Source organism: Carcharhinus amblyrhynchos, chromosome 21 (genome assembly GCF_965287045.1).
Source record: "Carcharhinus amblyrhynchos chromosome 21, sCarAmb.v2.hapA, whole genome shotgun sequence".
NCBI classification, from domain to species: domain Eukaryota; kingdom Metazoa; phylum Chordata; class Chondrichthyes; order Carcharhiniformes; family Carcharhinidae; genus Carcharhinus; species Carcharhinus amblyrhynchos.
The window spans coordinates 21,061,872-21,089,002 of NC_137344.1; the positions used below are offsets into that span (position 1 = coordinate 21,061,872).

At 44.9% G+C, this 27,131-nt stretch overlaps 1 protein-coding gene across 4 annotated transcripts in view; it reads right to left on the bottom strand.

Annotated features, from left to right (window-relative positions):
* The window catches only part of bahcc1b (BAH domain and coiled-coil containing 1b), a 278,363-nt gene that overhangs the window by 74,637 nt on the left and 176,595 nt on the right, over positions 1-27,131 (bottom strand). For all 4 annotated transcript variants that reach the window (XM_080209603.1, XM_080209605.1, XM_080209604.1 and 1 more), the window contains 2 exons: positions 25,733-25,869; positions 23,168-23,299 (listed from right to left, as the gene is read on the bottom strand). In XM_080209603.1, coding sequence (XP_080065729.1) covers positions 23,168-23,299; positions 25,733-25,869 — 269 coding nt within the window. The remainder of the gene's footprint in view (positions 1-23,167; positions 23,300-25,732; positions 25,870-27,131) is intronic.

Below are 27,131 nucleotides of genomic sequence, written 5' to 3' on the forward strand. Positions count from 1 at the left end.
AGGGCAACTAGGGGAAGGGCAATTAATGCTGGCCAGCCAGCGATGCCCATGTCTCCCAAATGAATTTAAAAAAACTCCAATCAAAATTAAGCAGAGGTTATCAGATTATTGGAAGTATGTAGCCTATTACAAATCCAAGCCAGTTTCAAAACATTCCCAATGTTTTGTTATTTAAATTGTTAATCTTCTCACTGCCACCAAACTTGCAAATTTAACTTGCTGCTGTTTGGTAGCAAGATTGAATTAGCATTTGATTATAGGCTGGGTGGCAGGGCTCAGCATTGCATTTTCCACAGCTAGAGGGTGGTTCAGAGCTGTCAGTGTAAGTTGGGCTGCCAGCCCCATAAGACGGAACCACCACAGTGTCATATTTTGTGGTAATTCAGATGTTTGAGAAATAGACCAAATATATAGTGAACAAATCAGAATCAGCTCACCCCGTTTAATCAGATGAAGCAGTGTTGTAAGTGGCAGAGTTTCAATGCAGAGAACATTGATGTTCACAATCATATGACACGGAAAGAATTCAATATAATGCACGGAATGGTTAGACAACAATATGTTCCATTATCTTCAACCCTCACGCGTGCTGTCGAAAGAACCATCAAATTCCTTGATCGGAGGTTCAATTTTCTAAGCCTTTCTTCCCATCAGACATCACCTACTGCTCTTTAGGGCAAATTATTACTCAATTAAATCCCCGCACAGAAGAACAAAAGGGAAACTGTCTCCATAATTTTAACTTTTATTTATTTAATTTAGTGCCTGAGCAGCCTGTAATCTGATTTGGAATGAAACACGACATGAGCCTGGCTTCAAGTTGCACAGTCAGCATCGGGTTCTGTCAGCAAATCTCACATGACTGCTCCTACCCTGACCTTAAGGCCTGGTGCCCTTTCCTGACCTCAGAGCCAAGTGTCACCAATGTCCTAAATCGCTCATGCATGAGAGAGAATGCGACCCCTGTTCAACTGCTTGAGCACTGTTGGAACGCAACGGAATAAACTTCATCTGGTTAGCATAACAAAAACAGAAGGTTTAATGGGTAAGAAACTGCAGTGTAACCTTTGGATCTGGTCAAGTCCTGCTTAATCGGGATACGATCTTTTGTTTAAGAATAGCCTATCCTTTCCAATCTCACACTTTGAGAATAAATGGTTCTAAACTCCAAGGCACATTGCTGAGTTTATAACTCCCCAATCCTCTATCAACCATACTGTTGAATAACATTTATTTCAAATATCTGTATTATAACAACAGGAAATTAGAAACTTAAGTTGCACGTCATCTATATTGGATGTTTGGTAAATGCCATTGAGTAATGAGATGTTGAGTTGACCTAATTAGATGGGATAGTTCAGTGAGACGCGCAGTAGCGGGAACAGCTACCAACTGACTAAGTGTTTTTTGGACTCAGGTAAACATTATTCGTAAGTAAAAAGCCTGTGTTTATATGGAGCAGGCTTTCCAGAAATGGTTTGGCCAGAAGACCTGTAGAGCTGAATGAGCATTTGTGCAGCCACGTATACAAATATATCTGAATCATAGAATCGTACAGTGTAGAATGGCCCTTTGGTCCATCGAGTCTGCAGCGACACACCAGAATGGGATGGGATGGGATTCTCCCAAAAAAAATTCTGTGTTGAACTTGCGTTAAAAACTGTAGTAAATCCCGCTGATTATTTTCAGCAGGATTTTCAATATGAATCTCCCACACTCTGTGCACCGCAGAGTGCACTAGTGTGAATAATCAGTGGGTAGGGCCTATTCCCACTGGAGAGGCTGACAGCATAGTGCTGTGTGGGCCATTGTACATGCGCTGATCTGTCACAGCCCCAGATTGGCGAATGCACAGTGACCCCACACTGCCAGTCTCCTGATCGCTGGCCAACCCAACAACTCCACATCACTGCCCCTCACACCACCCCCCATGGTCCTGACTGCTGGTCCCTGGCGTGTCCGGGCCAGCCTCAATCTTCTGCTCTCCCTTCGCAGTCCCAAACCCTCTCCACCTCCCTGCAGCCCCGATACCCCTGCCTTCCACCCTGCCCCGGCAGGCTGACCTCCCCCCCACCCCACCCCCACCATATGGACCTACCATATATTAAGCTGATCTTTCTCTTCACCCTATCTGTAACTGCAATACTATATTCTGCCCCCCTCTCCTTTCCTTCTCCCTATGTTCTCTATGAATGGTATGCTTTGCCTGTACTTTTACTTTTCACTGTATCCCAGTACATCTGACAATAATAAATCAGATCAAATGAGTAGCTAATGGACCACCTGGCATCGACCTCGCCAACGGGAAAGACAGCGGCAAAACAAGCAACCCTGCAAAGTCCTCCTTACTAACATCTGGATCAAAATCCTGGAATTCCCTCCCTAATGGTATTGTGGGTCAACCCATAGCATGTGGACTGCAAGAAGGCGGCTCACCACCACCTTCTCAAGGGCAACTAGGGATGGGCAATAAATGCTGGTCTAGCCAGTGACACCCATGTCCCACGAATCAATAAAAAAATGACAGGGAAATTCAAGTTTCCAGCGTAATGTTTGCCATGAGGTCATTTCCCCCCTACAATGGGTATTTTAAAAACTTCAGGGTTTTTTTTGCAGTCTAAAAGTTAAAACAGCATCCATTATTTCACTAATAATGAAATGGGGTGGCACGGTAGCACTGTTGCCTCACAGCACCAAGGACCCGGATTCGATTCCCGCTTTGGGTCACTGTCTGTGTGGAGTTTGCACATTCTCCCCATGTCTGCAAGGGTTTCCTCCGGGTGCTCTAATTTCCTCCCACAGTCCAAACGACGTGCTGATTGGGTGCCATGCTAAATTCTCCCTCAGTGTACCTGAACAGGCACCGGAGTGTGGCGACTAGGGAACTTTCACAATAACTTCATTGCAGTGTCGAGGTAAGCCTACTTGTGACACTAATAAATAAACTTAAAACTTAAACTTAATGCTCCCTCTTACGATCCTGTTTGGGAACTTCAAAGAAATGACAGCCCAGTCAAGAATAAGAATGCTCCTTATTTCAGATTACTGGCATTTCCACAGCATGTTCCAGAAAGCTTTCAGTTTACTGTACAACGGCAGCACGATACAGCTCATGTATTCACATTGCTTACGGCTTCCACACTGTATACTGCAAATGATCTTAACTTCCAGCATTTGGCATCACACTTCATGCTTTGGATTACATAATGCAAAGCTGTGCCAACAATCAAATGGAGATGTTATCACTATGTCATTCGCAAGTGAAATCAGATATTTAAATGCTTAAGATTGTGGGCCCTCCATTCACTTCAGCTGATGCCAGCATCAGGCAACAGACTGACGGTATTAACGTGTGGAATATTAAAGCAAATGATTAGGGATCATAATTGGATCAAAGAGGGGGAGGTGAGATAAATGTATTCCTCACAACACCAGCCAAAACAGATTCATTCGACTTTTCAGTATACTCTGAGAAGAGCAGGCCCACACCTAACACGGTGTAGGCGAGTTAAGTTCACCATAAACCATTTGAAATCATTGTCTTTTAGCTGCTCTGGTTTCCAGAGTCCCTGCAAATGTTGAAAGGCTAGTTGTGGGAATCTGGCTGGATGACATGGTGGTCCTACATGGTTTATATTATAGTGCACTGGGACTCAGATCTGGTGGGAAGAGAGGCGGACCAACAGCTGTGTCCGCACCCAAGCCAACATGCCCAGCACCAAGGTACGAATCACTCAAAACCAGCTCCGCTCGGCGGGACATGTCGTTTGAACGCCTGACTCCAGACTCCCGTGGCAACTGCTCTGCTCAGAACTCAGTATTGACAGGAGGATAGCGGATTTAGGGAATTAGCCGTTAAAAAATCAGTCATCCCCACAGACTCATGGGAGCTCCTGGCTTGTAACTAATCAAAATGGAGAATGTGTAACCTGGAAAGGCATCAAACACAATTGGGAGGCTTTGTAGGGGACACAAAGTCAAGGCATTGGAAAGAGCACACAAAACTCCAAACCACCCCCTGCCAGAATTCTATGCTCCCACTGTTGATCCAGAAGGAACTCTCCCAGTGTAAAAAAAACAAAACTTACTTCGCCTTATAAATCAAAGACAAAAGGTTTAATAAAGAAACTTCATTACTCCAAACTTGAGGCCTCACCCTGGCCCATTCCAAGCAATTTAACAATTCCCAACAGGTTCTCATTTATACTGATCATCACATCATTCTGTCATTGGTTACATGGTTTACTGGGTCAGCTGACCCTTACAGCTTATTAGCATTGGTCACATTACAACAGATCCAATGTTATCAAGCCCACCCCCTCCCCGCCATCCCCCAGTGGGTTCCAAGACTGGGGAAGAGGAGTGTAAAATTGCATGGATGGGATTCCCTCTGGGATCATGCCCATCCTGACCCAATATTATGCTGGCTCGGGCAGGACCTCAGACCAGAACTCCATTCGTGCCCCAATTAATGACCTTTCCCCGTCCTGCCTCAATTTTTGGCTGGAGGATACCAGATGGATCATGGTGCCAAACTGAAAGAGTCTTCCTCATCGAACTCAAGCAGGGGCTGGAGGTGAATGGTTTGCCTCAATCTAAAGCCTCCTTCAGATTCGGGACACCCTCCGCTCAGAGATCTGAGAGCTCCGGTCCACTCTCCCTTCTCTGACCGACGTTCCAACATCAAGACCACCCCATACCCAACCTTCCAGGGTGTTCCTCACTCTGCCTGTCCCCGGGTCCCTAGATATTTACCTGAGTCCCAGGACTTAAGCTCAGGTGTGGCACTGCTGTGTGTGTTCCGGCCACTGAGGCACTGTAGCTGGAGGGGCTGGGAGCTGACGGCCAATCTGAGCAGCCAACAGCTCTCCGAGGCAGGGTCCCTTTCCAAGGGTTTTATTTTTTGGGCTTCCTATATGTTAAATTTCCCAGTTGCCACATTTAAATACCAGAATTGGTGACATGAGGCCCTTAGAGGGGCTTTAATTGGGGCTGCCAGCATTCCTTCCCACCACTGACTTCATTAGAGGAGAAGCAGGAAACAGCAATGTCTCCATTCGCCATTCTCCTGGCCATTTAAAGGCCTCCCCCCATCCCCCCCACCCTCTCACCAAACGTGCTACAGGAGGGGACCAAGGTTTGTTTTTACTGCTCTCCCAATACTCCATTTGCCATGGTTAAACTTGCTGATATCCAGAATTTTCACCCCATGTCGAACTGGCCAGTGAAACCACGCTGGTGAGAAAAATGTACATAAAATGTTTCCGTGATGAAAGGACATGTTGTCTGCTAAACTTGAGATCATTCATGAGACTTCATTACTGCACAACTGTTAACTCACGAGTTAGTGTGTTTGAATGTACTCAGCCTGTACCTGTACCCAAACTCTCTGCTTTAATGAGCAATTTAGGACTGTTGTGAGCTTGAATCTTTCTGCAAATGGTTTGTAACTCGGTGGCTGCTACTGACTTGAGTAGAAGGTAGATTTATTATCAGGTAGCTAAGACTACTCAATGAACTATATTTAATATGCCACGAATGATGGCCAGAATTTTCTGGCCATTCACAGCCCCACTGCTGTTGCAAGAGAGGACGGAGAATTTGGCATTCAGTCAAATCTCTGTTCACTGCAGCGGGACCAGAGAATCCCGCTGGCATGAATGACCGGAAAGTTCCAGCCCAGTGGTTAATCAAAACTCACGAAAAATCTAAAACAGAAGACACCTCCCCAGGCTGTGGTACACAATGAGAGTAATATTGACAATCTTCTGTACCCCCAACATGTGCGATCTTCCCTTCCAAATCCAGACCCCTGCTGGAGGCAAGCTAGTAAACCTATGGGGAGTTTTTGGGGTGGCAGGGTTTAAAGGGAACAGAACGTGTAGTTACCGAGGAGTTGATTCATGTGATTTCCCCCAAGGTTCTGTCTCAACAAAGCTTGGTATTCGCAGAAATCAAGCAGGCTCTGTCGACATTTCCTGCTGCCTCAGAAAAGCAGCCAATGTAATTACAGATCCCACACACTCCAGGCATTCCCTCTTCCACCTTCTTCCGTCAGGAAAAAGATACAAAATTCTGAGGACATGCACCAACCGACTCAAGAACAGCTTCTTCCCTGCTGCCATCAGGCTTTTGAATGGACTTGCCTTGCATTAAGCTGATCTTTCTTTACACCCTAGCTATAACTGCAACTCTACATTCTGCACCCTCTTGTTTCCTTTTCTATGAATGGTACATTTTGTCTGTATAGCACGCAACCGACAATACTTTTCACTGTATGTTAATACATGTGACAATAATAAATCAAATCAAAATCAAGACATACTGGTTGTATTGATAGATAATGCCTTAATATGGTGCGAGTCTTACACAAAAAAAATTCTCTTGCATTTCCTGGCTACATATCACCTGGTGAAGGAGCTTGAGACTCCGAAAGCGAGTGCTAAATAAACCTGTTGGACTTTAACCTGGTGTTGTGAGACTTCTTACTGCATATATTGGTCAGTAATAAGAGTCAAAAAAAGAATCAAGTGAAAGAGAGCTCGCATCAGCTGAACTGCGGCCAGTGAAGTTGTCTTAGCGGAGCAGACGCTTGCTGCTGCCCATGGGAAAGGAAGGGAAGTAGCAGCATTGAAAGGCTCTGGAGGGGATCACTAGGCAGCCATACAATGAGTGGTTGAAAAGGTGCCACAAGAGTTGACGGGGCAGCTCGGCTGGTTTATGGGACTGGGCTCAATCTCAAAATATTTCACCGCTTTGGGATGCATTCCAGACTGTGTTCTTCCGTGTGCTCCACAGTAGTGTTTGATTTATTGCCTTTTCCAGTTGCACCATTACACATGCCAGTTTTCGCGGAGCAGGGTCAGCCTTTCTGTGTGGAATGTAAGTAAACTAACCGTGATTTCGTACAACCAAAAGAGAAAACGCTGGAAAATCTCAGTAGGTCTGGCAGGAGAGAAAAGAGCTGGCGTTGTGAGTTCAGATGACCCTTTGTCAAAGCTGAATTATCTGTGGACTCGAAACATCAGCTCTTTTCTCTCCTTACAGATGCTGCCAGACCTGCTGAAATTTTCCAGCATTTTCTCTTTTGGTTTCAGATTCCAGCATCCGCAGTAATTTGCTTTTATCCAGTGATATCGTACAATGTTGCTGGGTAAGAAATGATCATGGGATCTAGTTTGGGTTTTGTCCGTGGCACTGTTGCAGTGTTTAAATGTTCTACAACATGTAAAATGGAATTAAAAAGCATACACTGTTACTAAGCAGAAGTTAAAGCTATGTTTTGATCAAAAAGGCCAAAGCTCTGCCTAATTGCCTGTACATTTCTACATACCTGCGCAAGGGTATTTTGGCCCTGGAGGGAGTGCAGAGGAGGTTTACTAGGCTGATACCGGAGTTGAGGGGATTGAGCTATGAGGAGAGGCTGAATAAACTAGGCTTGTACTCGTTAGAGTTTAGAAGAATGAGGGGAGATCTCATTGAGACGTATAAGATGATGAATGGGATGGATAGGATAGAGGTGGAGAGACTCTTCCCGCTCAAAAAAGACAGTAGGACTAGGGGGCACAGCCTCAAGATAAAGGGGAGGCGGTTTAGAACGGAGTTGAGGAGGAACTTCTTCACTCAAAGGGTGGTGAATCTCTGGAATTCTCTGCCCGTTGAAGTGGTGGAGGCTGCCTCGCTAAATATTTTTAAGAAGCGGGTTGATGGGTTCTTGATAAGAGAGGGGATTAAGGGTTATGGGGAGAGGGCGGGAAAGTGGAACTGAGCCACAACAGATCAGCCATGATCTTATTGAATGGCGGGGCAGGCTCGAAGGGCTAGATGGCCTACTCCTGCTCCTATTTCTTATGTTCTTATGTTCTTAAGAACGTAAGAAATAGGAGCAGGAGTAGGCCATCTAGCCCTTCGAGCCTGCCCTGCCATTTAATAAGATCATGGCTGATCTGAAGTGGATCAGTTCCACTTTCCCGCTTTCTCCCCATAACCCTTAATTCCCCTGTCTATCAAAAACCTATCTACCCTTGACTTAAATATATTTAGCGAGGTAGCCTCCATCACTTCAACAGGCAGAGAATTCCAGAGATTCACCACCCTTTGAACATAAGAACATAAGAAATAGGAGCAGGAGTAGGCCATTTAGCCCTTCGAGCCTGCCCCGCCATTCAATAAGATCATGGCTGATCTGTCGCTGCTCAGTTCCACTTTCCCGCTTTCTCCCCATAACCCTTAATCCCCTCTCTTATCAAAAACCCATCAACCCGCGTCTTAAAAATATTTAGCAAGGCAGCCTCCACCACTTCAACGGGCAGAGAATTCCAGAGATTCACCACCCTTTGAGTGAAGAAGTTCCTCCTCAACTCCGTTCTAAACCGCCCCCCCTTTTATCTTGAGGCTGTGCCCCCTAGTCCTACTGTCTTTTTTGAGCGGGAAGAGTCTCTCCACCTCTATCCTATCCATCCCATTCATCATCTTATATGTCTCAATGAGATCTCCCCTCATTCTTCTAAACTCTAACGAGTACAAGCCCAGTTTATTCAGCCTCTCCTCGTAGCTCAACCCCCTCAACTCCGGTATCAGCCTAGTAAACCTCCTCTGCGTGAAACCTCCTTTGAGTGAAGAAGTTCCTCCTCAACTCTGATCTAAACTGCGCTCCCCCCTCCCCCCCTCCCCCCTTATCTTGAGGCTGTGTCCTCTAGACCTGGTATCTTTTCTAAGCGGGAAGAATCTCTCTACCTCTACCCTATCTACCCCCTTCATTATCTTATACGTCTCTCTAAGACGTCCCTTGTCTGTGCACATTTGTACAATCATAAGTTAAGTTTATTTATTAGCGTCACAAGTAGGCTTACATTAACAATGCAATGACGTTACTATGAAAATCATTGGTGCCAGTTTGGGTACAATGAGGAAGATTTTAGTATGGCCAATGCACCTAACCAGCACATCTTTTGGACTGTGGGAGGAAATGGGAGCACCCGGAGGGAACCATACAGACATGGGGAGAATGTGCAAACCCCACACAGGCAGTGACCCAAGCTGGGAATCGAACCCGGGTCCCTGGCGCTGTGAGGCAGCAGTGCTGACCACTGTGCCACCCCATTTGCACATTTCAAAGATTTCACTACCATTTAAAAAGATGGAAGACTAAGACAATCTAACTCCTCCACTTTTACTGTTGGTTGTCTCCTTTCCATAATGCCACTTAAAAAGGCTGATCTTTGACTTTTCCCCCTGTGTGGCAGGGTGGACCACCTGCCCCTTGGACCACCTGGCCCTTTCATTGTAATCCGATGAAAGTCATTCTAGTTCTAAGACGGCTGAATCATCTGTCCTGCCAGATCACTGCCCTGCCAGATCACTGCCCTGCCAGATCACTGTCCTTGCAGATCACTGCCCTGCCAGATCACTGCCCTGCCAGATCACTGCCCTTGCAGATCACTGCCCTGCCAGATCACTGCCCTGCCAGATCACTGTCCTTGCAGATCACTGCCCTGCCAGATCACTGTCCTTGCAGATCACTGCCCTGCCACATCACTGCCCTTGCAGATCACTGCCCTGCCAGATCACTGCCCTGCCAGATCACTGCCCTGCCAGATCACTGTCCTGCCAGATCACTGTCCTGCCAGATCACTGTCCTGCCAGATCACTGTCCTGCCAGATCACTGTCCTGCCAGATCACTGCCCTGCCAGATCACTGTCCTGCCAGATCACTGCCCTGCCAGATCACTGCCCTGCCAGATCACTGTCTGCCAGATCACTGTCCTGCCAGATCACTGTCCTGCCAGATCACTGTCCTGCCAGATCACTGCCCTGCCAGATCACTGTCTGCCAGATCACTGTCCTGCCAGATCACTGCCCTGCCAGATCACTGTCTGCCAGATCACTGTCCTGCCAGATCACTGTCCTGCCAGATCACTGTCTGCCAGATCACTGTCCTGCCAGATCACTGTCCTGCCAGATCACTGTCTGCCAGATCACTGCCCTGCCAGATCACTGCCCTGCCAGATCACTGCCCTGCCAGATCACTGCCCTTGCAGATCACTGTCCTGCCCGATCACTGTCCTGCCAGATCACTGCCCTTGCAGATCACTGTCCTGCCAGATCACTGTCCTGCCAGATCACTGTCTGCCAGATCACTGCCCTGCCAGATCACTGTCTGCCAGATCACTGCCCTGCCAGATCACTGCCCTGCCAGATCACTGCCCTGCCAGATCACTGCCCTGGCAGATCACTGTCCTGCCAGATCACTGTCCTGCCAGATCACTGCCCTTGCAGATCACTGTCCTGCCAGATCACTGTCCTGCCAGATCACTGCCCTGCCAGATCACTGTCCTGCCAGATCACTGTCCTGCCAGATCACTGCCCTGCCAGATCACTGCCCTGCCAGATCACTGCCCTGCCAGATCACTGCCCTGGCAGTCAAGTTGAGAATTATCCTTAGTCAGTGCTGAACTGGTGTTATTGGCTGAACCAAATGAAGGAAATGTTTACATTTATAAAATGCCTGGTCATGTCTGTAAAATGCAAGAAAAAATTTAAATCAATGGATCACTTTTGGGTTTAATTAATCTTAATATGCAGGCCAAAAGCTTTGCTGCCTCACAGCACCAGAGACCTGGGTTCAATTCTGGCCTCAGGTTAATGTCTGTATGTTGTTTGCATATTCTCCCCATGTCTGCGTGTATTTCCTCCCACACTCTAAGGATGTGCAGGTTGGGTTGATTGGCCATGCTAAATTGACCCTTAGTGTCAGGGGGATTAGAAGGGTAAATAGGTGGAGTTACAGGAATAAGGCTTGGATAGGGCTGTCGGTGCAGGCTCGATGGGCCGAGAGGCCTCCTTCTGCACTGTAGGGATTCTTTGGAATGCCGTGGCCAATTTGCACACAACAAGGCCACAAAAAGCAAGGGAGTGGTGACCAAATAATCTGACCAGAGCACCGGCAGAATTCTTCCTTCTTTCTTCAAATGCTGCCTGGCATTTTTAGGTCTGCTTGAGCAAGTTGTCAGGGCCTTGGGTTCATATTTCTTCCAAACTAAATCCCCGTCAACAATGCAGCACTTCCTCAGTACTGCAGTGAAGCATCATCCAAGTTTATCTGTTCAAATCTACTGCTTGAATCCATATCCTCTGACCCACAGGTACAAGGCTACCGACTGAGATAAGAAGCTGAATTAATACACAAATGGAAAGCTAGGATCATGAGAGTGCCCTGGACCAATACAAAACTGATTTAACTTTATTTTTCATGAAGTGCAGTTTAGTGACTTCGTTCAGCTGGATCTCTTGGATCATTGCTTCAGCGGGGGAAAAACAACCAATGTTTATTCTAATCTTCGAAAAAGAAATATCAATAGTTTGCATTTACACAGAATCCCTACAGTGCAGGAGGAGGCCACCTGGCCCACTGGGTTTGCACTGACCCTCCAAAAGTGCACTCTACCTAGGTCCACTCCCCACTCTATGCCCGTGACCCCGCGCATTGACCGTGGCCAATCCACCTAACCTTCACATCTTTCTTTGATTTGATTTATTATTGTCACATATATTAACATATAGTGTGTTTTTTACACACTATACAGGCAAAGCATACCGTTCATAGAGAAGGAAACAAGAGAGTGCAGAATGCAATGTTACAGTCATAGCTAGGGTGTAGAGAAAGATCAATTTGATGCAAGGTAAGTCTATTCAAAAGTCAGCAGGGAAAAAGCTGTTCTGGAGATATTAAGGGGCAACTTACACGGCCAATTTACCTAATGTACGTCTCTGGGGGCCGGAGTACCTGGAGGAAACCCACACAGACACAAGGAGAACTTGCAAACTCCACAGTCACCCAAAGCTGGAATCGAACCCGGGTCCATGGCACTGTGAGGCAACCACTGTTCTACCCCTCGCTGTTTGACAGTACAGAACTTCAGTATTGAGGGAACAATATTTGTTAAAGCTTTTCATTTTGTACTCAAGACATTCACAGGTATAAAATGTCAGGGGAAGTCAACAAATTTATACTATATGACTATATGAGAAAAAGTGCTGATTGGTTGGCAACAGGACTCTGATTGGTACAGGCATTGCCATGGAGAATGCACCGGTTTGATGGTGACTGACAGTTAACTGCCAAGAACTGTTTGAACTTGAAACAAGGATGCTTGATTCTGATTGGTTAAGAATTATTGATGATGTGTTTGCTGACTGCCTTCCAATGCTATTAACCTTTCTTTTACACACCCGTTGTGGAAGTTGATTCATTTTAACCCCATGTTACTTTGTATGATAAATTAGTATCATCCCAAGTTTCATTTAGATTGGGCAGTCACTGTTTAATTCAGTTTCTGAAACTGGATGAGAATCAGGGTTTCCATAATTTCCCAATGTGACAAGTACCTACTTCCTAAAGTTTCACATCATTGTCAGTGTTGCATTCCTACTCGTTATTATGCAATTTTAAAACTCATTTAGCAAGGTAATGTGTGATTAGTACATCAAATGTTAAAATAAATGGCACTGAATTTATCATACACTCCAGGAGTGAATCTTCTGCAGCTGTGAAGTAGTCTTCAGAAACCTACATAAACTCTGCATATTTTCAGAATGTCTCAGGCCAAATTCAATCTCAACATATTTTATTCTAAAAAATTCACACAATTTTGTTTTATCTGCGATGTGTTTTGCACAAGACTTTAGAATTGGCAAACGTAACCCATAACTTTCATTCTAAAGGAACCTACAGTTGAACTGCCCAAGCATTAGTCAAATCATCACAATTGGGGCAGCACAGTGGTACACTGGTCAGCACTGCTGCCTCACAGCACCAGGGACTCGGGTTCGATTCCGGCCTTGGGTGAATGTGTGGAGTTTGTACGTTCTCCTCATGTCCGTGTGGGTTTCCTCCAGGTGCTCCGATTTCCTCCCGCAGTACAAAGATGTGCAGGTCAGGTGGATTGGCCATGCTAAATTGCCTCTTAAGGCCCAAGGTTAGGGCGATTAATCTTTGGGGTTATGGGAATAGGTCTGGATGGGTTGCTCTGTCGGAGAGTCAGTGCAAAATCGAGAGGCCAAATGACCAGCTTCTGCACTGTATGGATTTTATAATTCTATGAATTGCATATAGGCAACCAATATGGAAATTTGCATGAAACCTTACTCCTCAGTAATTTGTGTATTTAGTATCTTTCGATAATAGATTATGCAGCATTGGAGTCACAACTAACCAACCCAGGTTATCAGTGATTACTTGGATTTATATGACTAGTGGGCTAAGGTTGATAGAGATCAGCGGAAAGGACATCTTAGTATTTCACTAATATTTAGAGATCCACATCTCATTTTATCTCACTTCAGTGATTCACTGGTGATGAAATTAATTCATTTTTTAGCAGTACAGTGTTCAAGTTGGCAATGTAAAATTTATTTATTATTGTCACAAGGCTTACATTAACACTGCAATTAAGTTATTGTGAAAATCCCCTACTCGCCACACTCCAGCGCTGTTCGGGTACACTGAGGGAGAATTTAGCATGACAAATGCACCTAACCAGCACGTCTTGTGGGAGCAAACTGAAGCACCTGGAGGAAACCCACGCAGACACGGGGAGAACATGCAAACTCTACAGTGACAATGACCCGAGCTGGATATCAAACCTGGATCCCTGGCGCTGTGAGGCAGCAGTGCTAACCACTGTGCCATCATAAGGGACTTAAGAACCTGGGGAGGTTCTTTGGACAGAGAAGGTTATTGGAAGATTTTACAAGATTTATGAGGGTTTTTGAGAGAGTGGAGAGTGGAACGTGGTTGCTGCAGCCTCACACATATTCACCTCTACCTTTCGGCTATGTTGAAGCTGAGTTTAAGATTCTTGTCCACCTAGCTTTTAGTACGTGTGATTAATCGCATCTTGCCAGCTGAGATCTCCGCTGAAATCCTCCCGACTTATATGTATTGTTTACAAAGCACCACAGAGACAAAAGGGCTGATTGCACAAAAAAGGAGCAAAGTAAGTCTACAGATTTTTTTAACCACTATAAAGATACTTCCTGCGATTCTTTACAGACATGTTCTTATTCATTTTTCTTGACACCCTGTTTTTGAACCACAATGGCACTGATTCAACTGGCATTTCCTGTAGATTCTTCAACTCCTCGCTGAGGGTAGGACCGTAATGTGAGCTATTTTTGTAAAAAAAAGTAGCAGTTGAAAAAAAGCACTGCATGAAAGAGATTATGAAATAGAGTCAGTACATTAAAAAACCTTCCCAGGAAAGGGTCAAGTCTAAGCAAACCATGATTCCCTGGCTCCAGTGGCACCAGTGCAAGGGTTAGGTCATGATAACTGAGCACATATTTGGTGTCAAAGAGAGAATTTGTGAAATAGGATCTGACTGTCCCGTCTCTTCAATTATAAAATGGAGTTCTACGGGGAGAGATGTGACATTCTTTATGACCTGAAGGGTTTTGGACATGTTCTGCTGCAAAAGGAGAGTATGTTGTGAGGCACATATCACCGATGCCCCACTCAGACCGAAATGAGAAATGGTGAAGCCTGCCCTGCTATATACCCTCTCTCAGTTTGTCATTTTGCTTTCCAATTACTTTGACGCCAGCAGATGTGAGAAATCAGGGAAGTGCTGAGTTCAGCTTTCCCAGCAGAGTAATTATCTTTCACATAACACCTCCCACTGGCCCTACCTACAAATGTGAACCCTGCTGCTTTTAAGATATGGGAACACTGATCTAAATTGAAACGTTGATGACAAGGAGCAAATGAAGCAAAGTGAAATCGGCTTGATCTGAGAATCATCTCACCTCTCTTCCTGTGCCGGTATCAACACTTGTCTCCTCCCACTCCCACCACCCCCCCCCCCTCCCCACTCCAAACACTGCTGTTGGTCCCAATCTGCCTTCACCCCACTCCAACGCCTTTAGCAGAGATAGCACCTTTCGTGACAGTCAGTGTAATCACGCTCTTATGACTATTTTGCAGGAGACACACTGTTGCAGAGCTGCAACGATCAGGTAAAACTCATCATTGTACACCGTTCAAGTTTGTAATCCAGCTAATAATTAGCAAAAGCAGTTGAAAGGTGGGGCTGGGGGGGGGGACATTTTCTAGTACCACCCATGACTAGAATCAGGATTGGCAAGAAGGACAATTGAAAGGTGTCGTTGAAGGGTCCGTTGATTACAGTTGGGTATTCCCTGTTTCAGGGCAGGCGCGATCGGAAAATCCCACCCAGGGATATTGATTATACTGCCTGACAAGGTGGGAATTTGGATTTCTGACCCTCGGCTCGTGAGTAGGTCCCTCCCCCCGACAACTGCAGCCACAGACTGTTACATATTCTTAAAACAGTTATTGTGCGGGCACAATAACATTGCATGTTATTGTGCCCGCACATGAACTAAATTTACTAGAAGGAAAAATCACGGAAAAAGAATGAGGAAAGTCTGATGGCTTATCAAACATTGTGCTCCCGCAGGTCACATGCGATGAACCTGATGGTGAATGATTCTACCCCAATGAGTTAATTTCCTGAAGAAAGCTGCCACCGGATCCCCAAAGGTAATCAAGCGAAACTCCAACATAATGATCCACTCCTGTACCTGCGACATTCAACTGGGAGCTGGAGCAGAGCAGCACAACCAGGCATACAGATTATTTCATCACTGCAGTCTTTCACTCAGACTATTATTTCCAAATCTGGAGCTAACTAAATATTTGACAACTTTATTTGGAATAAGTTCACTGACACAGTATCTGCTTGTTAATTTTGTTTCTAGCGCTCTTCCATGTCATACTCCCTCTATTTACTTTGTAGCGATTCCAAAAAAAGATGAAGAGGACCTCTTTAAATAAGACAGCACCAGAGGAGGCCACTCCACCCAAAGTACTAGCTCTTTATGACTGCTGCCCTATTAGACCCACTCCCCATTGCTGTATCTCCTGCAAATGTGTATCTTTAAGTACTTAACCGTTCCTTTCGAAAGTCATTATTGAATCTGCTTCTGATACTCTTTCAGGTAGTGCATTTCAGACCATAACAACTAGGAGAATTGAAGAAAACTGACCTTATCACCCTTCTGATCCTCCTGCCAATTACCTTGTGGCAGGCTTTATCTCCCAATAACAAAATATTTCTTATTACATAACACCCTAATCGAAAGCGATTGCATTCTTGAGTGTGAGCTTGTAATGAAATGTTGGGAAGTAGAAATGATTTGAATCTTTCCAATGGGAGATTTGGAATGTATCACTGTGAACGCTTTATTTACTCTCCAGTGGGCAATGTTATCAAGTGTTTGGGAATGCAGAGCTGGGTACTTGCTGTGTTTAGTTGCTATTCAATATTGGAAATGAGCCTGAAATAGGCACTAAACCCTCAATTTGCATTCTCAACAGGCACATTGGCTTTTCCATGTGGGCACCTCACATGATCACAAAGTGCTGTGACAACTATAGCAGAATGACTGGGAACGCACAACATGCCATTCTGGATCTTTCGGTGCCCATTTTCTATTTGAAGACGACACTGCGCACTCCAATTTCTAGAATAATGTCCTTTAATCGCTTGGTAGTACAGATCTTGAGTCTTGTTGAAAAGAAGAGACACACTTCCAAAGCTTTTCCTCTTGCACTCATCAGGACGGACATCAAAAAGCCAAATTTCAAAGGGAGCAACAATTTATACTGCATGAGAAAAGGGGTGCTGAGTAGCTTGCAAGTTGACAGCGATTGTTTGAGAGCTACAGTTGCAAATGCACGAGCTAACTGGTGTCCCCCATGCTTTGTTTCTTCAGAAGAGGTGAAATGTCCGGACATGTTCTTTTTGCCTGCAGTGGACTGGTCCCTGCTTATGAATATATGTAGCTTCTAGCAAGCTTAAGTAGGCCACATTGTAAACCCGACTGATAAACTTTACGCTGGTTGTTAGTGTATTTCTCAGCACACCTGACATTGTTCAGCAAATGCTGCCCTATCACGGAATCACATTTAACGTTGGAATTGTTCATAACAGGCAGACTGTACTCAGCTCACCCTTGCCTACAAAATTCAGAACATTATGTCTAATGTTAGATGTGATTCCATGATTAGGCAGCACTGGCTTGAGTGAACTAAGGATTACACTCACAATTGAGATTATCAGTCAGGTTCACAATGTCGCTTCCTTACGCTTGCTGAAAGCTACAGGCGGAATCTTATCAAAAAATAGCAACGTGACAGGGTCTGACTGAAAACTAGGAAACAAGCCAGTTTTCTCTCCAGGTTTTATGACACTTTGTCATGTTAAGAAGCAGGATCTAAAGACATTGGCAAAGCTCGGCTGCACTGAGAACAGGGTGCCCCCAATCAGAGGTAAAAATACTCTTCCTCCTCCACCCCCCCCATTCCACCACAGAGGTCTCAGGGCCTTCTCCCCCCGCCTCACCCGACTCCTTGCCAGCCAGCCAGCACTGGCATCCCACCCTGCACCCCGAACATCACTGGCATCCCCACCATTCCCACGACCACTCCCCCACCCCCTTCCTCCACCACAAATAAACTAATCCCTACACATGATGCTCTCCATTGGGCCCATACATGGCACTATCTCCTGCCATAGTTGGCACTGCAAGGTTGGTAGTGCCAACCTATCTATGCCATACCAGGGGTGGCGGGGGGGGGGCGTGGTTTGGGAAGTGCCAAAGCACTGCCTGGCCATGTCCCTCTCTCCTGGTGGCTAAGCTTATCTTTGCACCACAGGGGGGTCTCCACAACAGGCTGTTGTAAACCTCGCCGGCATTAAGATATGTCTAGCAGGGATATATGGTGAGGGGGGGGTGTATCATTATATTAAAATGTATTTAAATTTATAGAAGTCAGGTTCTTGTCCATTATGGGCCTGAACCTGATTATTCCACCAGCAAGGGGCAACAAAAAAATAGGAAGATTGAGGTCTCGCCGAAGAGGTCTGCTACTTTCGGGTCTTGCTGGATCTTGAGCCCCTGCTGCCCATCCTGTGGGCGGTGAGTGTGGTTTCAAGATCGCCCCCACCTATATTCATTTGCAATGACCTGTCCTCTGCAGGCAAAAGGAACATGTCCAGGATTGCACCTTTCTGAATTAACAAATTCGAAGGCATGGGGAGGGGAGCTCTCTTGTGCATTTGTCATGATAAAGTCTCAACCAATCAAAGCTGACTTTCCAGCTAATCTGTATCCCTTTCTCCTGTAAAACAAATTATTGTTCCTTTTGCATTTTGATATTCTTGCAAATCAATCCTGATGAGTGAAGAATGAAAAGCCTTAACAGCAAGTCTCTTTTTTCAGCGAGGCTCAAGTGTGTATTTTTGTTATTGTTGTCAATATGGAGGTAATAAGACACACATGCCCTGGGCACAGCATCCCTGTCACTCCAACAGTATCTCTCGCTAGATAGGTGACAGCCGAGTACCACCTAATGAGGGTCTGGGTTAACCTTGCTGCTATTCTAAGTTAATACAAAAGATCTATGTTGGTGAGATGGCTGCTCATATCTGAAACAACCAACAGGAGTTATGGTCAAAGAGTAACATAAAAATACCGTGAGCTTCAACTAGCATTTACTAAATTGTTTGGTTCCTTTAGAGAATTGTAGAATCCCTACAGTGCAGAAGGAGGCCATTCAGCCCAGTGAGCCTGCACCAAAAATAATCTCACCTTGGCCCTACCCCCATAACCCCACGTATGTATCCTGCAATCCACCTGACACTAAAGGGCAACTTATCATGGCCAATCCACCTAACTTGCACATCTTTGAAGCAAAGGAGGAAACCGGAGCACCCGGAAAAAACCCATGCAGATGCGGGAAAAATATACAAACTCCGTAAGGACAGTGACCTGAGGCCGGAATTGAACCCAGGTCCTGGCACTGTGAGGCAGCACTGCTAACCACTGTGCCGCCATGAACACATGGCATAACATCTGGCCAGTTCAAAGACTGACAGATAATATGACAATAATGTCTTTAAGCATTTACTTGTTAAAAAAAATGTTTGAAGAGGCAACTAAACACTATTAACCTCTGAGTAGGCGGCAGTACACTATATCACTGGTTATGTATCACCAGTTATGCTCATTTGAAAACTGACCTGCAAATAACATCTCGTCTGCCTGAACTCAGATGCTGCAAGAGTGAACCCTTTGTCCTCACGGGGGGATTTTTGTTGTTGAAAGAAAGCCTTTTGCTTTGAAGGGAGTTTTATTTCTGCTGAGGGCAGTAGGGTTCAAGCTCCCCACATAATCTGGGGTCTTGGAAACATCAGAATGAATGCAATCAATTAAATGTTAATTATTGGGTTTTCACCAAGGTTATGCCACTGGAATTCACAAAGGCAGACTTCCCATTCTTATCTCCCCTAGCTGGGGTCAAAGTTCAGAGGCTACTCGATCGCACAATTTTCTGGAGCAGGCCTTTGAGGAGTTTGCTCCATCAGCAGATTGAAGAGAATATTCCAGGTCCGGCTGCTTTGTGCCTCCAATACAAATTACTACAGAGATACAACAAAAAAGGGACTGTTGTAGCTAGCTGCTTGCTCATCCTGACAGGCTGTCCTTTGGGAAGACAGGAAGACAGCAACATGCTACACAGAAACACGCTACCCACACAGTTGCTTAAGGATGCCATGCCATTCCGATAAGGTTTCTCAATTAGTCACACAAAGCACTTCTACATTAATTCCCAACATGACTACACTAGAACTCACTTCAGGTAACAGGACTGATGTAAGTTCACAGGCCGACTCCCTTTTATACATCATTTCATAATGCAAATTTGAGCCTGTACAAGAGAGTATGAATGTCTATGAGCAAGTGCCAAAAACTCCATGGTGCTAGTCTCTCTACCATGTCAAGCCTGAAGCACTAAAGGGTATGAGTTTCCATGTCCTGCACATCAGAGAAAGACCTGAACAAGACCTTCTGAAAAGGCTTGGTCTACAGAATGCATACATTAATACTGTGGCTTGCAGAATCATTATTTAAATTCCTGGATTGCAACAAGCCAAATTCATTCCCAAACTCTGGAGTGAAAATATGTACAGTGAGGTTTCTTTGAACCTATAAGGCCTAGGAAATGCTCTGACTGCTTTCAAGCGACAGCTCGATTCGGAATAAGGTGGCATTTTCACTCACTCGGAAGAGCCCTGACCCTGCTCCATATATTGGGAGCAGGCTCATTAGCATACGTTGGGTTGGCTCCAGTAAAATTTTTAACACAATGTGTAACTGGCTATTTCTGGTAGCCACAGAAAAGGTAGGAGAATGGGGATGAGAAAAATATCAGCCATGATTGAATGGCAGAACAGACTTGATGGGCCAGGTGGCCTAATTCTGCTCCTATGTCTTATGGTCTTATATGACTGATTTAATTGGTCACCCTTATGATCTATTGCTGTAGGAAAGCTTTCCATGGAAAGGCAAAATGTGCTGAGATCTGATCCAAGCACAAGCGAGAGCAAGAGTGGTGGATCAGGTCAGCTCGCCACCCCCTTCTTTCTGTAAAAACCACACAGAAAGGGACAGCTATAAATTACTGGGCCGCAGGGCAACTAAACCTTGGCAAAGCAGAAAAGGTCAGTATACCCAACATGAGTGGATCCCACCCTAAAACAAAAGCAAATTACTGCGGATGCTGGGATCTGAAACCTAAAGAGAAAATGCTGGAAAATCTCAGCAGGTCTGGCAGCATCTGTAAGGAGAGAAAAGGGCTGACATTTTGAGTCCGGATGAAGTAAGCAGCATAACATTAAAATTATCTGCAAACCAGTTTCAACCTGTTGGTTCTAAATGAGGTAGCTATGACCATATGTAACAAGCACCAATGAGGTCCTCAAAAAATTTATTTGTGGCTGTTAAACAGATGCTTCAGAGTTTCCTGATTCAAAACAGTTTCAAACTGGTCTCGAGGATTGTAAAGCACTATTGTTCGGGAGCTATTCCAGCACCTCAAGCAAGGTTGCACTTATTGACAATAAAGTAAGTCATTAGTCATTCAATTCCGTGGTCTAATGCTTCCTGAGGTTTGTTTGTCCCCAAACTATTACTTTTGACAAAGTCTCCTACTGGGAAACTAAACCATTTGTTCAGCTTTAATGTGATTGGTGGTTTTGTACAAATTGTACTCCCCTCACTGAATCGGTAAGTTTGATACATTGCATGCACCAATCACATTACCGGCTAGCGACATAAGCTTGCTGCGTTGGTGGGGGTGGGAAAAGAGGCAATTTGTACCACAAAAGGATTGAATTAAAGAGGATCTTCCAGTGTGGGAATGCCATCCTTGCTCTGATAATGAATGATAATTAGTCCCTGTGATAATGAACACTATCATAGCATAGCCAATGGCTTTATCTTCTGTAGTGTTGGAAGTCTTCACACAAGTTTGGAATTCGTGTCCAGGCTGTCGAGGGCTACATGTTGATAGCACACAGGACACATCTCGAAAACAGTGAAAGATCTTTTTTATTAATTTGTAGCACCCTTTCTTATAAATACTTGTTCTCAACGTAAGCGCCATATTTGAGATGGGCAAATTAATGTTCAAAAATCCTTAACCACAAGGAAATGTGTAAAAAAAAATTCATATTCCAAATCAGTTTGATGGCAATGCCTTGTGATAAAATTACTGCAGGTGAAATAAATATAATTCTTGGTAAGCTGGAATGAAAGTCATAGCTATTAAATAATCAAGCATTTGGAGGTAATATGGTCAATGGACCTCCAGTGATAGTTTAAATTCATTCTCCTTCAATGTGTTAATTTTTTTTTGCCGTTCTTTCTCAGATTAGTTACTAGATTGAAGTGCAGAAAAATTTGTGATATTTCTTTTGTCAGCAAGTTTCCTTGCTCTGTAAAGAGTAAATGAAGTTTCAGCTCTTGGTCTGAGCTGCAAGTCTGTAAAACTGAACAACAACTTGCCCTTACATAGCACCTGTAACATAGGAAAACATCCTACAGGAGCATTCTCCAGCAGAATCTGACACTGAGCCACATGAGGAGATGTTAAGACAAATTACTCGACATCTGGGACAAATAGGTAGGCTTTAAGGAGTGTAATAGAGTGGGGAGGGGGAGAGAGAGAGAGAGATAGAGAGGCCGGGAGATTTAGAGAAGGAAGGGTCACACCAAGAAACTTCATTAAGTTTTAATGGAATTAACAGCCACTAACAGCAGTGTGTAGATGGAGCAACTCAAGCATTCATTCCCAGGTGTGGTGAAGATAAGAACCAAGGTTCGCAGCATTTACACAACTGCTGATCCCTGACCTTCTGCAGTTTGTTCATGTGGATGTGCGGGAAGGGTCAGTGTGCTGACATCTTTGTTGCCTGGCAGCACAGATCAAAAGTAAACTTATTGTTCCCGGTGGTTTGTGTACATACTCTGACATCAGTAAAATCCTGACAGGGGGTGGGATTTTCTGTATATCTAAGCGGGGTTTGTACAGTTCCCACTGCAGACTTCAGCCTAACTCATCGGCCAATGTAAACGTTCATCAACTTGAAATATAGCAGCGGCGGAATGGGTATCCAGTGGTCCACCTGCCCTCAGGCCAATGAGGCACTTAAGGGGCCAGTTACCTCCTTCTGTTACTACTGGTGGAGTCCATGCAATGTGCCAAGGCCACCAGGTAAACCCTGGCAGACTAAACTTGGCATGGGGTTTTGAGTGCCTCCTGTTTGGGTCCCCCTGTGCCCACAGAAGGCCTCCCCTCAACTCTTTGAATTATTGTCACTGTTACAACGTGGAAAATGCGGCAGCCAATTTGTGCAGAGTAAGCACCCACATAGAGCAATGCGACGCTGCCCAAGATCATCTATTTTTGTGATGCTGATTATGGAATAAATATTGGCCAGAACACTAAAGCTAACTCTCCTGGCCTTTTCTGAAATGATGCCATGGGATCTTTTTAGTCCAACTGAGAGAGACAAGCGATTCCTCAGATTAATTGCCTCATTTGAAAGACGCACCTGTGACGGTGCAGCATTCCCTCAGTACTCCACTTGAGCATCAAGCTGGATGTTGTGCTCCACGGGGACAGGAACTAATAACCTTCTGACTCAGAGGTGTGAGTGCTGCCACTGAGCCACAGCTGGAGATAGTGTTCAGAATGCACTGCGGAACAGGTATTTTAAATCGGTAAATAACCACTTACTTTGCTTTTTTGCTGTCACATTTCTCCAGTTCACTCAGCTGTCCAAGAGATGACAGGACAGTGGAAAGATGTTTGCGTTTCCGTGGCCGCCCAGGTCCCCGCCTTGCTGGGCTTCTCGAGTTTTCATCTCTCCTAGGAACCGGAATATAAATAAAGCTATCAACATGTCATCACTGGATTTTCACCTTGTATTTCGTGTATATATCACCACTTCAGGTCACATGACATTTTCCCAGCACCCTCCAGCCAATAGGTGAGAATGTCTGGGCTGTGATCTTTTCTTACGGCTTTTTTTAAAAGTTTATTTATTATTGCCATAAGTAGGCTTACATTAACTCTGTAATGAAGTTACTGCGAAAACCTCCTCGTTGCCACACTCCTGCGCCTGTTTGGGTACACTGAGGGAGAATTTAGCATGGCCAATGCACCTAATGTACGTCTTTCAGACTGTGGGAGGAAATCAGTGCACCCGGAGGAAACTCATGCAGACATGGGGAGAACTTGCAGACTCCCCACAGACAGTGACCCAAGTTGGGGATCAAACCCAGTTCCTGTCGTTGTGAGGCAGCAGTGCTAACCACTGTGCCACCGCGCCTAATAATATAAATGTTGCTTCACCCCCATTTGGCCAGGAAAAGAAATTATTTGATAAATTGAGATGAATTACATCCGTTATTTTCACCGTGAGATGGAGTGCCTCCTGAATTTGCCGAGCTTTGGTTAGCTGCTGAGGAGAAAGCGGATGACATTTTGCCAACCAAAAGCAGACACATTAAGGATGAAACATAGTCCTGCAATCAAACACATGACATCAAGTTCTCAGCCATTTGGGAAGCCTGCCATTAGGTACACTTTGACAGGCATAAGCATAATATTTTTAATGTGATCCTTTTTTTCCCCTGAATGCAACTCAAAACTCCAATTTACTCCAGATAATGTTCACATTTCCAGTGTGCTTTCTGCTTCAAGGGCAAACGCCTCATGAAATTTAACCGGCAGATGGAGACAAAGCCAGAGATTTTGACGTCACGCAATGAGCCAGCAGTTTTCCACTAACATTATACCGTAACAGACCATAAATGCTCAAATTACTACAAGGTAAGATGCATCCAACCCCTCGAGTGAGAAGGTCATTGGCAAGTTTAGTAATTGGCCCAAGATGTTCAGCATGAGATATGATGAAAAGCGTATTTCTGTAATGTTTAACTATTAGACAGATAATGAAACGAAAGAAAGAATACAACATGGTTAAACCCAGTATCAAACACTTATAACTGCTGTGGTTTAGGTTCACACATGAAGAATGGCCATCAGGGAGGGGTACCAGAGGATGATGGGTATGTATGGCCCTGCAGGAATCACTGGAACTGAGAAGAAAATTGGGAACTAATGCTGAGTGTAGGTGTTGTGAAGGCCTTGCAGTGCTCTGGGGCTGGCAACTGGGTCTTTCCCTCTCTGGTACTGTTTTATGTTGACACGGTGCAAGTGTTTTCCCAAGTTTTTCCCTCCTCTCCTGAAAGAATGTGCAGCTCAATATTCTCCCTGGGCGCTGCAAGTCTCCAGATGTCAAGCCATTTTTCTGCCATTGACTCAGTCTCTGGGCTCAGGCACCCAGTCCTGACAGAAACTAACCTTGTAGGCCTTTGAGGTTCACATGTTTGCAGCACTGATCAGAAGTGGGGCTCCTTGCTAGGCCACCCCTCTCTTGCTCTGTCGCACTGAGGGCAACTGCAATAGCCCCCTCTCACTCATCTAAAAGCTGCTAATACAACTCTGACATGGATCTTCCTGATCTGAGGAGATCCGCATCACACAAGATAATGCATTCACTCTCCGAATTACTGTGTAGCTAACAGGAAAGTTGGAATATTTTTGGAACAATTTCACCTTTTACCAAGCCGTGTTGTGACATTGTTCATCTGAAGCGTTGATTCTGCATAAAATTAGCACATTTCTCACATGGTGTTATCATTTGATGTGGGCTGCTTTGATGATTCATTCCTAGACCTTTCAGCGTCTCTTGTTAAAACAGCCCTGCATCACAAGCTTTCATCGTATTCTTGCCCCGTTAGGTGAAGGAGAATAAATCATGCGTGTTGGATCAAAGCCTTAGCCACTCGGCTGCTGTTATACAGATCGAGCTGTGTGCAGAGACATAACTGGGCACAGTGCAAATACATCTGGAACTAGCTGAGCGAGACTGTGTCGGAGCAAGACTGTTCAAACGTCCGGAATGGAGCCGGGAATGACCGGGAAGGAAATTAGGGATGGGGAGGTGGGGGGATGGAGGTGGGGGGATGGAGGTGGGGGGGTAGAGAAAGTCAACTAAATTGAAGAAGTGAAGATGGAAAGATGAAGGCCAAGAGGAACGCCCTCATCAGTGGAACCAGTCTGATTTGCGAAGGGTCAAATTCTTTAACACTATTAGCAAAACAGAATTGCAGCAAACCATTCAAAAAGCATGGAAAGCAATTAGCTGGAAGTTCTGTCAGATCCTATCTGAACTCATGCTTCTAATTCCAGCTCTATCACATGTTTAAATGGATGATGAGAGATGGCACCCACTCGTGATCGTGTCTCCTTTGAAGTTTGGCCAGTTCCCGTTGCTTTTCCTTGTAGCGACGCTGTAGTTCAGCAAGCCTCATTCGCATCTCCAGTTCCTGTGTGTCCATCCCATCAATTGCAACCTTTAGAGGACAAACCTTGACCATAAAAAAAATCAATGTAAAAGAATCAACCGCAGTGTAAAAGGATTATCCCACCAAATCCAAACCACTTTGGGTCAATACTGATATGTTATTCCTAGATTACTTTTCTCACTGGTGTAAAAGAATCTCCGCCACGCTATACAAATGCCAGCTATTACTCCACTGGCTTTCATTTTTATTCATTTCTTAATCCAAGTTTAAAACCATCTTCCTTTCCTCGCTAAGGTGACACATAAAAGGACAAATAAAACACAGTAAAATGGGTCCAGTCTAAATTCTCTCATACCCAGTTGTGTGCCTTGACCCTGAAGCTAGACATAGATTGGTACATCAATAAATTGTCCTACAAATGCTGCATGTTAGCTGACAGCATATGATCCGAATCAACTCCCTTCCAATCATTTTATATTTGTCCCTGGATTGCAGTGCTGCGATTCACAGCTGTGTCACATGGATGTGTCGTGAGAAGAGGAACGCCAACATTTCAGGCCTGGCAAAATCAGGGCTGGCAATGCTGTACTGCCTCAGTCCATGTTGCGATTTCAACCGCTGTCCTTATTTGAATGGACTCCGTAGAAAGAAAGCTGTGCAAGTATCCAAAGACCCCATTTCCTAATACAGCTATACCAATGTGAGGCTGCTGCTGCAAGTCAAACCTTGGAACATTCAGCTCAGGACTTGTTGGACTTGGTGCCTCCTGCAGTTGTAACTCCTCTGAAGCCGGAGTCCCTTCACCAAATTTAGATTTACTGCCATGGTAAGCAATACTCAGACAGGTGCTTCCTTTGTACAGAGTATAAATCCCAAGTGCCGTAACCCTGATACTCCACATTATATACACAGGTAGGGTTCCCTGACTGGACAGTCATTACTGCCTTAATCAGGGAACTCCTTCACTCCCCAACCAAATAAACAAAATCAAATTAACTTAGGGACAACTCAAAAGGCTCTCTAAAAGGAGGGGAATTGCCCGAAACAAAAAACAAAGTAGAAAGGAAGCTTAAAACATCAAATTAAAATGTGATTAAAGGGGGTCAATAATACACCCCCAACCCTGCCGTGCCCACGAAAAGCATCAACAGTGCCCTCGGACACCGCATGCTCCCTTTCCAGGGTCACCTGGCCGTGAATATAGCCACGGTAGAGAGGCAGATAATCAGGTTGGATGACCCCCTCGATCGCCCAATTGTCTTAATCAGGGAGCTTGTATGCTAAGAGGTCCACATCATGGTCCTCATTAAAGACGTCACAAATAG